The sequence below is a fragment of the Maylandia zebra genome, linkage group LG3 (assembly GCF_041146795.1).
Source record: "Maylandia zebra isolate NMK-2024a linkage group LG3, Mzebra_GT3a, whole genome shotgun sequence".
Taxonomy (NCBI): Eukaryota; Metazoa; Chordata; class Actinopteri; order Cichliformes; family Cichlidae; genus Maylandia; species Maylandia zebra.
This window is the reverse complement of record NC_135169.1, coordinates 22,808,113-22,821,725: the sequence shown is the minus strand read 5'-3', so window position 1 is coordinate 22,821,725 and position 13,613 is coordinate 22,808,113. Positions and strand designations below refer to the sequence as shown.

Genomic DNA, 13,613 nt, shown 5'->3' with positions numbered 1-13,613 from the left:
ATTCACGGGCCGAACTATCTTCTAGATGAAAACAAATGGCCAGAACAGCCAGTGAGAAAGAAGGAAAACCTTCAAAATGATCCAGAAGTCAAGACTTCAGCAACGGTTAATATACTGACAGTTGAGGAAGGCATGGAACCAATGAAAAGTGTGATAGACTACTATTCAGACTGGAATAAACTGAAAAGAGCAGTAGCCTGGATAATGAAGCTAAGGAACGTGCTGTGGATGTTAAAAGAAGAAAGAAAACAGTACTCAAAAATAGTCCAGAAAAATGAAAATGATCCTGAAAAGCAAAAGTTAAAGTTGCAAGTGCACATGAGGACATTTAAATCTGCAATGGGAAAGAAAGCGCTTGCTTTGGAGGATCTTGAGGCTGCCGAATCAGTAATTGTTCGTTTCAGCCAGAAACAACATCATGGAGAGGAGATCAAAATCCTACAGGAGGGAGGACAGCTCAGTTGTAGCAGCCAGCTGTTCAAATTAGACCCAGTTCTTCGGGATGGAATGCTGAGAGTTGGCGGCAGACTCAATAAATCAGGCTTGCCAGAAAATGCTAAACAACCAGCAATTCTTTCTAAACACAGCAAAATCTCTGAAATCATTTTGAGAGACTGATAGGTTTGTAGCTTGAACCCATCCGCTGGAACGTTAAGACAATATAATTACACTGCAAGCAAGACACAAGTAGGCAAACTTCTTCATGGTACTCGTGCACGGGAGAGAACCAGACAGAGCGCCGTTCCTTCGCTTGACCCCAGTAGCTCTCGTCCGTTTTCCCGTATCACTGTCCTTTTATTGAGGTTACATGAATATGCATAGGTTCATTAACATACGACGTCTACATACAAACAAAGAGTACCTTGCCTGTGTGTGTGTGTGTGTGTGTGTGTGTGTGTGTGTGTGTGTGTGTGTGTGTGTGTGTGTGTGTGTGGGGACTGCTGATCAAAGGGTCAAACATCCTTGGTCAGGAAGAGGGTAGCCTCCCCCTCACCCTAGATGGTTCATCCTAGATAACACGGTGAGGAAGTCCTGCAGTTCATCTAAACAAAGAGCACTTAGACTAGAACAGACGCAACTACGTTAATCCTACCATAAAACAATAAGACACGGTATGACCTCTCATGCTCCCAAAGTGCTGTCTAATACACACAAAGTTTGCAGACTATCAAGGATCAAAACCTCTACCAATCTACAACTAATTACAAAACTCTAAGCATATATAAGTAAATATTTCTAAGCATAAATGACAATCAACAATACAAATCTAACATTTCCCCCCTTTTTGACCTTTATGCCTGAAAAGTTCCCAGGTATGAATACCTCATGTCTGACAGTTTCAATGCAAACATTTTTTTACTCAGCATATGTCAAATCACCCTAAATTACTGAAAAGGTACACAGTTCAATAAATGTATTAGCAGTTATCCCATTCATTGAGCTCATCTCATGGCAAACTGCATCTTACGAGCAAACAAAGAAATTGTTAATTTAATAGTGAAACTAAAAAAAGTAACATTTTCAAAAACATCTCAGCTTGGTGGTGCTTCCTCCGGGTGTGCACATCACATGTCTCTCTGCAGAGTGGTTTAAGCTCTGCAGGGCGTCATGAATGTCTCCTCCAGTTGTTTCCATCACTGTCCATAGGACCAGAGTCCAAATGTATGTAGAATAGACATTCAAACATACCAGTTGGTTTTGTTGTTTGTCAACATGGTTCTCAGCTATTTCCAAAGCTGCAGACCTCTCAGCACTCTAGTTTTATGGCCTCTTACCAGCCCCCATCACCTGACTTCAGACCTTCGTCTTGTGAGGGGGATATTTATGACTCCTTAATTGTCCATACTCTGCAGAAAACACCTCTGTGGAAGGGGTGCAGGGTTCAGTTGTCTTACTGCTGTTATGATCCCAGCAGCCTTCAGAGTGTCATCGTATGCACAGTACAGTGGCACAGCGTTAGGTGATGTTCATAGGAAACTGCTGTCATCACCACCATAGCTTCTGGTTCCTGTGCTTTCACAGAATCATGATGTCATCCTCGAACTCCTTCTGCGCTGTCGATGGAGCTTGGCACGCTCCCCTCATCCCACGAGTTTTCATGTTCCAACGCTGCTGAAGGTTTAAGGCAGAGCACGTCGTACACCTTAGTCGTCTTCCTCAGCGTCAATATTGAATCTTTCATTTTATTTAAAATCTCCTGGAAACTCAGTAGCACAGCTCTCTGTGTGATGTCTGCTGTGCTGAAGATGATCTCTGATCCTCCTGAAGCCTCTCTCCCATCTTGTGGACGATCCTCTCCTCTATTTTGCAGGCAGTTTCATGGTCCTTGCTGTGGCTCCAAGGTCTGATCTCATGATGGGCCCCAACCAGCTTGACCTTTGACCTCAACCACTGCCTGGCTGTCAGCTATGCCTGGAATGGTTCACGCTTCTCACTGGGTCTCTGAAGATTTCTCAGGAGATTACTGCTGCACCTGTATTTCCTTGCTAAGAAGAAAAACTTCTATTTGGAGAGCATGTCAACAATCATCAAACCACATTCTTTAGTTCAGTGAACTTCACTTATAGGCCATCAAAGCCTCATCTGAACATGGGTGCACCACTTGCATAGGTTTAATATTTGTAAATAAAACGGCTAATCACACAAATCACTGCAACAATAATAGTAAACATTGTTTAATGTTACTCCTTGCACTCCACCTCTTGACGCACGGACATTCCCATGCGTCAACTCACCAAACCTGGATCCCTGTCTTAAAGAAAAAGATTAGCTAGATCATGTCCCAGGCAACATCAGGGCATCTCCTCTGGAGTAGCTCCGTAACCCTGCAATAAAAGATGTTAGCGTGTGTTGCATATTAAGTTTGCTTAACACCTGGCTCTCCCAGGAGCCTGCATACACACCATCACGGCCTGGAAAGCAAAATCTGGAAGTGAAATCAAACTTCATACCTGTAAACAATTGTATCATAAGAGTAATAAGCATTCAACAACAGCAAGACAAGTGTCATGTGCAGGTTTTCTCAAATCAGTAACTACAACTATTACCCTAATTCACCTCAGACATGGATTATCCCATGTACTCTGTTAACATTAATGTAATCAGTGACTTCTCTTAAGCAAAGTCACTCCACTCATATATTATTATTATGGGTTCAAAAGTGGCCAGCAAATGAGCCCATAATAAACTATTCCATAAATACCGTAATCTCTTATTTGTTTTACTCATGTCACTTGTCCGCTTCAGCTGAATCTACTACAGCATTCTCAAAGAAACAAACATTAGCAATACACATTGACTGTAGTCAGACAGAGGTCAGACACAGGTCAACAGGTTCCAGAGGTGCCATAAAAACACCATAAAGTCAACCCTAGCTGTGGAAAGAAGTAACACCAGTTCTCAACACAGGAAATTTCACACATGTTATTCACATTATCAAAGTAACCTTCACATTTTCCCATCAACACAATGCAACAGCATCACCACTCATAACCTGTAAACACAGTTTTCCTCACACATAAACCCAGAAATCCTGTAGTAGGAAAAAACATCAACCAGTTGTCCTGGTATAAATCGCATCATCAATTCACATGAAGAACTGGCATGCTGCAAGAAAAGAAAATGCAAATATTAGCGCTTGCGCAGGCATATGCATACTTTGTCACAGTTATCTCTGTGAGCAACTCAAGCTAGTGAATGACACACACATAGTAAATTCACAGACACAGAAAATGGCATTTAAAATGTTAAATCATCACGCAACCTCGAGTGTTGCTGTCATCTTTCTGCTCCTGTAAAAGGAAACACATGGGTTCATCTGCACCTTTGTCAGGTGGGGGTTAGCTTCACACAATCATGTTCAGTCAGTCAGTCAGTTATTTTAAAATTCTTACTCATTCACTCAGTGGTTCCTTCTTTTGCTAATTGTGGAAATTATCATCGCATTCGTTTCCACGCTCAGCAAAACGACGTTATTTCAAAAAGAAAAATAATTTAGACTGGATTTCCTTGTTGAATCCTTTTTGGGGGGGACTCTCATTTCCTAATTGTCCCAAATAAGTGGCTTTCTCCTGAACCCATTTTAAATGTGGAGAAACTCACTTGCAACAATTTTCTTGACGATGTGTAACGCTTTTAATTCCCGACTCGCAGATCTGCTCAAAGAACAGAGATTATCGAACAAAACTTTCAGTGCACTGTGAAAGTATCAAAATAAAAAGGCCTTGTTAAGTCATGACACAAGCTCCTCATCTCAGGAGGGTAAATCATACCATTAGCATGGTTCATCATACCATCATACTAATCGGCAGGCTCAACTTCACAACAAAAGAAAAATCATCAGCTAGATTCACTCCAAACCAACCATCAGCTGCACAACACACAACATAACCCTAATGTCATATTAGCTATGAGTTTAATCACCCGGTCTGTGCTCTTCACTCATTTAAGCCACAGATCTATTTTATTCAATTTTTCCTTTTTCCCTTCATCATAAAACATGTGACATGTTGTCATGCACTTCACAAAACAGTCTGTTCTGACGTATTCAGAGTTGTGTATCTAAATACAGGATTCACTCGCACATCAAAGCAGGAAACTCAGTGTTTTAGAGTCTCTACTCAACACACAACAAACTCCAACACATCTCATTCACTCGTGCTAGAATTCAATCACCTTTCATTAATCTAAAACCGATCAACTAATTTGCATATCAGCTATTAACCCACTAAGTTGACAGGACGACAGAAAAGCATGTTCAAAATAGTATCACAAAAGACAATTTCCCTCATACAGTAAATTACTTATGCTGCCTCAATCAAGCAGGAAGCTTCTCCCAATTTACCATTTTAACACTAAATTTATTGTCTGATCACTGATTTATCAAACCAGGATTTTTTTTTTTTTTCCACAAAAGTTAAATTGTTGTCCTGCAACTTGTAGAGTCAATTTTTTTTCTTTAGGATAAATTCAGTATTTGATAACAAGTGTCTGCTAAATTGACACTATTGTAACACTGATGAAAGATAACAAGCTAATTTTCATTACATGTGTTTGTGTTATTAGGCAGGTCTAATGCATGTCTGTGGAGCTGCATATCCAGCAGAGCATGTTCTTAAAGCTGCCTTTCCTACACATTTCTCTGCTATTATTTAATCATTTCTTAACTAATGTGCTATGAGTCTTCATGAGTCATTTTGTGTTTGGAATTGTTAGTAGGGTTAATGCATGTTCTGCTTGTGTGTGTGTGATTTTGTATATGTTTCTATTTTCGCAATGTTTCAGACTCCGTCTCAATTTTCCAACTTAAGCAGTCAGTTTTCTTTTCCCCAGGTTTGCTAACCCAAATTTTGATTTCCCACATTAAATAATTCCTATGTGTTCTCACCTAGTCTTCTCACTCTGTTGTCCTCTCACTCTTTTGTCCTCTCCCTCTTCAACAGTCCCGGCAGTTCTCCTTCAGCTTTGTCCTGTCTAGTAGCTGAAGTGCTGCTGCTGCCTTCTTGGGCGACTTCTTAGCAGCTGCTGCCGGTTTCTTGGCTTTGGCCGCGGCGGGCTTCTTGGCTTTGCTCTCAGTAGCCTTGTTCATCTTGAAGGATCCGGAGGTCCTGGTGCCCTTGGTCTGCACCAGAGTGCCCTTCGCCACCAGGCTCTTGATGGCGGTCTTGAGACGGGCCTTGTTCTTGTCCACATCATAGCCTCCGGCAGCCAGAGCCTTCTTGAGAGCGGCCACAGACAGGCCGTTGCGCTCCTTGGAAGCGGCCACGGCTTTCACAATCAGCTCGCCCACGCTGAGGCCGACCTTCTTGGGCTTGGAAGTCATCGTCTTCTTCTTCTTGGCCTGAACCTCGGCGCAGGGCGCAGGGCGTGTTTATGATGGAGCCTTTCCCACCACAGCGCTGGCACGTTGAACGCATCATGAAGGGTCCATTTCTTTCATGTCGCTAGCCGCATGTGGCTTGCCCGAGTCACTCAGTCCTTTTTGAGCATTTCAACATGCTGCCGCCGCAGACCCTGGCCTCAGATCCAGCAAGTTTAGCGCGCTGATCTCCAAAAAAGTCCCGAAGGCCAGAAAGACGTCAAATAAGTGTCTTGTGCTGAGAACTCAAACAAAAACTCCTCTTCACGCTGCCATCTTGCTCGCCCCTCCGTGAAATTCAACCAATCAGACAGGAAGATGGGTTTGCTTTCTTCTTCTGCTGCTGTTTATCCACATTGCTGCTGCTTTGCTGGGACTTTTTGTGCTCAGGACTTGCTGCTGTCTCTTTATCATGTTATTGCTTTGGAGCTGCATTCCTTATCTTCAGGGAGGAGTGAGCTCACTTGTGAGGTTGAGAAACACATGGCACTGTAAATAAGTCAGCCAGAAACTTGGCCTGCATGTTTCCAATGATGTTAAACTATAACTTTCTTCCGACTGTTGCATGTGGAAAATTGATACAGGTCTGCTTTTCACCTGAAAGTGACAAACTAAAACATGTTCATTATTATCATCACTGCTTAATCAACACACATCTCTCTCTCTCTCTCTCTCTCTGTCTGTGTTTGTGTGAACAACCCTTTCTTAAAAGCAGAAAATGACATTGTAGTTGTTTTTCGGCTGATCAACACAAAACCTTTTTCCTATGATTATTTCTCTTCGTCTACAATGTAGTAATTTGTCTCTTTTTCACTCTTTTTTTTTTTTTCTTCACAATAGCTGGTGGTCTGCAAAATCACCGCTCTCACTCACAATCAGAGGCAATCACTTTTGCACAGTGCACAAAAACACTGTGATGTCAGACACATTCACACTCACTTTTTCATCTGCATAAATAAACCATATGGCTGGAGATATGTGCCATGGTGATCCATAAGCATGATCACCAGTTTATTTAATTATTTTTAATCCAACAAAACAAATAAACAAAAACATGATGCTGATGCTACACACACACACACGAGTCAAGGTGCAGAAAAACTGCTCACGGAAACGCTGCACACTCTCTGTTTCCCCCTCTTTGAGTAGTTCTCAGACAGCTCTTGATCTGATAATGTGTAGCTTGCTCATCAGCTCAAAAAACAAAAACAAAACTGCAACACGACATCACACAGTAGTTGCATGCTCTGCCCACAGTGGCAAAGTCTTACACTTACATATTCAACACAGCTTCTCCATCATGTACTTTTAGATGTTTCATACAGGGTTGAGCATATTAGTTATTTTCACAGATGTGCTCTATATCTCAACAATGGCTCATAACAAGACGACAGTCTTTCACACAGGTCAAGTGCCTCTATGCACTTCATGAGTTTAAATATTTACCTATATCACTTCACCTCACATGTCATTGTACTGAATTTAAGCAACCACAAGCTTAATGTAGATTACTTTTAACAACTATCCACCTCAATTAAATCTATGGTCTGGCACACAGGCTGCTGTCGATCAGGGCAAGCTAAAGAATAAACATTGTGTCAGCAAGGGGTTGGGGGAAAGCCATTCACCAGAGCATATCTTAAGTGCTGCTGATGTGGGCTGGCCTTCTCCACAGCTCTCCAAGGCTGGTGTGTTTTCTGAAAACTTCTAACATTTGAATCTCTTCCATTTATAAGCCTGCGATTAACCGCACGGCTCAGGTCCGCGTGAAACCCGCGCGACCGCATTCGCGTGCACCCACGCAGCTGTGGAGCCTTCGCTCTCTCTTTTTTTTTACATAAATACTTTGTGCTGCCAGGAGCAAAGTCCAGCACAAACGTCTGTCTCCCTCCGACTCACTCTTGGTTGCTTAGAAACCCATGATAACAACAACAGTCGGTGTCACAGACCACATGTTCTGCTCCGCACACACAACAACAACAACAACGACGACGACAATGACAACAACACAAAATAGGCCTACTGTCCAGCACAATCTGGACCCCGCGGAACTTCTCAACACCCCACTGAGCGGTGGAGAACTCACTACAGTACCCCACACAGCGGTCTGTATTTCGCCCCACTAAGACGGCGAACCAAAAAAAGTTCGAACTGCGCAACTCTGCGACTTAATGCTTCTGTACAAAAAACCCCACTGAGCGGCCTTGTACATCGCCCCACTTAGACGGCGAATTTTAGCCCCACTGAGCGGCCACGGACAACGCCCCACTGAGCGGCGAAGACGTACAGTTATAGAGTTGGACTCTAAACTTACTCGGTGTTGCTTAGCGTGTAATATCAGCCCGAATCCCGCCGACCGTCATTCATCGAGGAGAAAAGACAGACCGCGAATCCACAGGAACTTCCTGGCTGACGTCAGGCTTTCAGCGTGCCTCTCCTCCCCTCGGTGAATGCGATTCCAGGGCTCCGGCTCTCGAAGGACCAATTAATGTTAGGTTTGTAGCTTGAACCCATCCGCTGGAACGTTAAGACAATATAATTACACTGCAAGCAAGACACAAGTAGGCAAACTTCTTCATGGTACTCGTGCACGGGAGAGAACCAGACAGAGCGCCGTTCCTTCGCTTGACCCCAGTAGCTCTCGTCCGTTTTCCCGTATCACTGTCCTTTTATTGAGGTTACATGAATATGCATAGGTTCATTAACATACGACGTCTACATACAAACAAAGAGTACCTTGCCTGTGTGTGTGTGTGTGTGTGTGTGTGTGTGTGTGTGTGTGTGTGTGTGTGTGTGTGTGTGTGTGTGTGTGGGGACTGCTGATCAAAGGGTCAAACATCCTTGGTCAGGAAGAGGGTAGCCTCCCCCTCACCCTAGATGGTTCATCCTAGATAACACGGTGAGGAAGTCCTGCAGTTCATCTAAACAAAGAGCACTTAGACTAGAACAGACGCAACTACGTTAATCCTACCATAAAACAATAAGACACGGTATGACCTCTCATGCTCCCAAAGTGCTGTCTAATACACACAAAGTTTGCAGACTATCAAGGATCAAAACCTCTACCAATCTACAACTAATTACAAAACTCTAAGCATATATAAGTAAATATTTCTAAGCATAAATGACAATCAACAATACAAATCTAACAGAGACATCCATCAACGAACCGGTCAATGTGGTCGCAATTATGTGCTGGCGCAATTGCGATGCAGATATTGGATTCCTCAAGCCAATTCGGCAATTAGAAAGATAATCAACAAATGTCAAACTTGCCGTAGGATTTCTGGAAGGGTTGGTGAGCAGAAGATGGCAGACTTACCTGATGACCGTCTTCTACCAGACAAACCTCCGTTTACAAACACTGGTGTCAACTACTTTGGCCCATTAAATGTCAAGCGGGGCCGGGGTACTGTCAAAAGATATGGTGTCATGTTTACCTGCCTCACTCTCAGAGCTGTGCATATTGAAGTTGCAGACAGTCTTGACACAGACTCCTGTATCAACGCGATTCGACGTTTCATCTGCAGAAGAGGTCAAGTTACCATCATGAGGTCAGATAATGGCACAGACTTTGTGGCAGCGGAAAGGGAGTTGAGGGAAGCCATTCAAAGACTGGATAACGACAAAATAGAAAGAGTCCTACAACCAAAAGGTATAAAGTGGATTTTTAACAGCCCGGCTGCTTCACATCAAGGTGGAGTTTGGGAGAGACAAATTCGAACAGTGCGTCGAATTCTCAGCGCTCTCTTGAAGGAACAAGTGCCAAATGAAGATTGTCTTCATACGATAATGTGTGAGATTGAAAGCATCATTAATGGCAGACCTCTCACAAGCGTCTCAGAAGACATAAATGACGTTGAAGCTTTAACGCCGAGCCATCTGTTGCTGCTTAAGTCACAGCCCCTCATGCCTCCAGGTGTCTTCAACAAAAATGATGCATACACCAGAAGAAGATGGAGACAGGTTCAATATCTAGCAGATTTGTTTTGGACCAGAAGGACTCGTGAATATCTTCCACTTCTGCAAGAGCGCCAGAAGTGGCTGAAACCGAGAAGATACTTCGTGGTCGGAGATCTTGTGCTGCTGGTGGACAGTTCTTCTCCACGCAACTCCTGGCTCATGGGGAGAGTGGTTGAGACGTTGCCAGACTCAAGTGGAACAGTCCGAAGATTGAAAGTAAAAACTAAAAGCAACATCCTGGAAAGACCTGCTAACAAGTTGTGTCTTCTGGAGGAGGCTTCATCCAAGAATCCATGAAGAGAAAGAATGTTTGTTCATGGAAATTACAATTAGGTTGGCTCTTAATGATTAATGTGTAAGTTAGTAATTGTTTAGTTCTCTCACCTAACCAATTAGGGGCCGGATGATGTAAAAGCCAATTAAAGGTTAATTTTATTGGTACTGGTAAAATGATTAGAGGAAAAATATATATGTTTGATGTTAAGAATATAATTCTAGTTGATTTTAAAATACTGTTTGTTAAATGTATAGAATATAGAAGTGCAACATTCTAATGCGCTTTTTAGTATTTTGGGCTTCCGGCACACTGTAATTACGTAGTTGGGGAGTCGGATAAGCTGGAAGGAACACAGTTTTTTGACCGAGTCTTGCCATGTAAATTAAAAGTTTCAATAAACATATTTTTTGCAAGAAAAGTACCTGGACTTGCTCGCGTTTCAAATGCATGTTGCCGGACTGACTCCTAAAGGTGGTACAGAAGAGTGAAATAGAGACGGAGTGCCGCCACTACATGCACCTTAAATCATTCATCCAAATAACAATTTTACACTTCATTTATACATTCACACATTTATAAAGACACCAATAAAGATAAATTATTTCCATTTCCATATCACAACTTCACTTCATCTTCAAAACCTCAGTACCGGTACACTTAACTTTTCGACTAATTTAAAAGCCTCTAAGGCCCAGGTTCGCCCACCCTCAATTTTACCCGCTTCGGGAACGCCCTCACCGATAGCGATCAAATTTCTAGGCCCTAATTCATTTATAAGCGCTCCCCGCAGCTTGACAGGGAGCTCCACTTAACAAAACGTCTAAGTATCCCACTTGCGTTTGAAGCTTTACTTAAAGCCAGGGGCGATTCTAGGATCAGAGCTCTGGGGGAGCTGAGCACACAGAGAGCTGCCCAGCCAGCCAAGATAGACTTTACTCGTCACAATGAGACTTCTTCCCTGCCTCTTTCAGTCCCTGCATCCTCCCTGTCAACATCGTCTGTTGTCTTCGTCTCCTTTATCAGTCATCATAATTTTACCCCTCTGTGCAAGTCTGCAAATTTCTTTATTAAATCATAAGATTCTTAAATTCATCAAGTCTCTCTGTGCCTGGGTCCTCGTCACAAAACAGGACATCACTGTTTTGTACATTTTAACACAATTTAATCCCCAGACTGAAACCAGAAGTTTCTGTTACGGCTTGGAGGAGGACTCAAGCACAGGACTCCGGTTCTAATGCTCACAAGAAGGGTTTATTTACAAGTCACCAGGTGTATATACAAGAATGTGCGGGGGGGTGTTATATACAGCTGAGTGGGGGGAGAAGGGGTCTCCAGGGAAGTCCAAGGGAAAGCACGCGTTCTTCAGAATATCCACTCACAGGATCACAGGCTCACACTCCGACACTGCCACACGGGAATCACACGGGGAAAAATCCAGGAAGCTCTGTAGACAGGGAGACAGGATTAAGAACGACGCACAGAGGAAAACACTCTTAACTAAACTTGCTGTAGCTTGACTTCACTAACGCGTGGTAGACAACGATCCAGTGACAAACAGCAGTCACCTCCTGGCTTAAATGCTGCTCCCCTTAATGAGACACCTGGGTCTCATCTTCCGAGGGCGTAGGCCGAGGGCGTGAACCCACAGTGAGTTCCGCCCCGGCGAGAGAGAAGAGGAAGAGAAACAGAGAGGGCTGATCAGCGTGCAGCTGATCCGCCTGGCCGTGACAGTACCCCCCCCCCCCCCCCCCCCCCCCCCGACGGGAGCCTCCTGGCGACCCTCAGGCTTATCAGGGTGAGCCGCATGGAACGCCCGCACCATACCCCGATCCAAGAGGGCCGCCTGCGGGATCCAAGAACGCTCCTCCATCCCGTAGCCCTCCCAATCCACGAGATACTACAGACCGCGCCCCCGGCGCCGGACATCCATGATCCTCGAAATGGTGAAAGCCGGGTGGCCATCAATGACCCGGGCGGGTGGAGTGGGTCCGGAAGGAGGGCACAGAGGACTAGAGAGACACGGCTTCACTTGCGACACGTGGAAGGTGTTATGGAACTACATATTTCGGGGCAGTTTAAGGCGGACAGAGACAGGGTTAATCACAGAGTCGACATCAAAGGGACCGATGAAAGTGGGAGACAGTTTCTTGGATTCAGACCTGAGTGGGATGAATCTGGTAGACAGCCAAACCTTTTGTCCAGGTGTGTAGGTGGGAGCAGGGGTCCGGTGGCGATCCACCAGGCGCTTATTGCGTTCCACCGTGCGGAGACGGGAGGCCCGAGTCGCTCTCCAGGCGCGCCGACACCTCCGAAGATGCTGTTGGACAGAGGGAGCAAAGTGCTCACCCTGGACAGCTGGGAAGAGTGGCGGTTGATAGCCCAAGGACGCCTCGAAAGGGGACACACCGGTGGCAGAGGAGGTAAGGCTGTTATGAGCATACTCAATCCATCACAGTTGCTCGCTCCAAGTTGACTGGTTAGTGGAGACCAGGCACCGGAGAGCTGCTTCGAGCTCCTGGTTGGCACGCTCCGTTTGGCCATTTGTCTGTGGGTGGAAACCAGAGGAGAGACTGACCTGAGCTCCGAGGGCACTGCAGAACTCCTTCCAGACACGTGACGTGAACTGCGGTCCTCTGTCTGACACAATGTCCGTGGGGATTCCATGGAGGCGAAACACGTGGTCAGCTAGCAGCCGGGCGGTCTCTAGAGCAGTGGGGAGCTTAGGGAGGGCGACAAAATGAGCAGCTTTGGAGAAGCGGTCCACAATGGTGAGAATAACAGAGTTACCTGACGAGACGGGCAGACCAGTGATGAAGCCAACAGCGATGTGCGACCAAGGGCGACTCGGAGTCGGCAGAGGGTGAAGGAGGCCAGAGGGTGGTTGATGGACGCTCTTGTTTTGAGTGCAGGTCGAGCATGCGGAAATATACTCACGGACGTCTTTGGCAAGGGAAGGCCACCAGGCGAAACGTTGGAGGAAGGTAATAGTGCGGTGGACCCGCGGGTGGCAAGTGAATCTGGCAGTATGAGCCCAATGTAACACTCGTGACCTTACTGAGGAGGGGACGAAGAGCAACCCTGGAGGTCCCGTTCCAGGGTCCGGTTCTGTAACCCCCCACAGAGGGACAAAAGGACCCCCTGATGAAGCCATCTATGTCCAATGTGAGCGACCATCTTTGAACAGAGGCGGGGGTTTATGACACCAACTCTCTGCCATCTATAATCCAGTTTTGAGATCCCTTCCCAGACGCCTTAACGCCCACTCACATCCTGGGCCATCTGACCTCAGGAATTCGCATGATAAGGTGGGGCCAGGTTTCACAATGAACACACCCGAAACTCTGGCTGATTGGGACCCACACCCAGTTTCACACCTTGGCTCAGGCGATTAGAGGATTATCAGGGGGTCCTTTTGTCCCTCTGTGGGGGGTTACTCCCACTAGGTTTATATCTGGGACTCTCCACCATTTGACCTTAGAACTGAAGAAGCTTCTCGGATGAGAGGTGAAACGTCTT

General features: G+C 45.1%; 1 protein-coding gene across 1 annotated transcript; it reads right to left on the bottom strand.

Annotated features, from left to right (window-relative positions):
• Positions 1-718: 718 nt before the first annotated feature.
• LOC112431670 (histone H1) lies at positions 719-11,967 on the bottom strand. Its single transcript, XM_076882163.1, has 3 exons — positions 11,860-11,967; positions 11,477-11,541; positions 719-5,855 (listed from the first exon to the last, which is right to left on the bottom strand). Exons 1-3 carry the CDS (start codon positions 11,965-11,967, stop codon positions 5,435-5,437), a joined length of 594 nt encoding a protein of 197 aa, XP_076738278.1. The 3' UTR covers positions 719-5,434.
• Between the last annotated feature and the right edge of the window lie 1,646 nt (positions 11,968-13,613).

Excerpts from the sequence above, each read along its gene's own strand:
- LOC112431670 (XM_076882163.1), bottom strand. The coding sequence starts at position 11,967 with ATGGAGGAGCGTTCTTGGATCCCGCAGGCGGCCCTCTTGGATCGGGGT. Across the intron at positions 11,542-11,859 it reads AGGGTCGCCAGGAGGCTCCC|AGCTTCCTGGATTTTTCCCC; the intron begins GTCGGGGGGGGG and ends CCCTGTCTACAG. Across the intron at positions 5,856-11,476 it reads GAGTGTGAGCCTGTGATCCT|CTGCGCCGAGGTTCAGGCCA; the intron begins GTGAGTGGATAT and ends ACGCCCTGCGCC.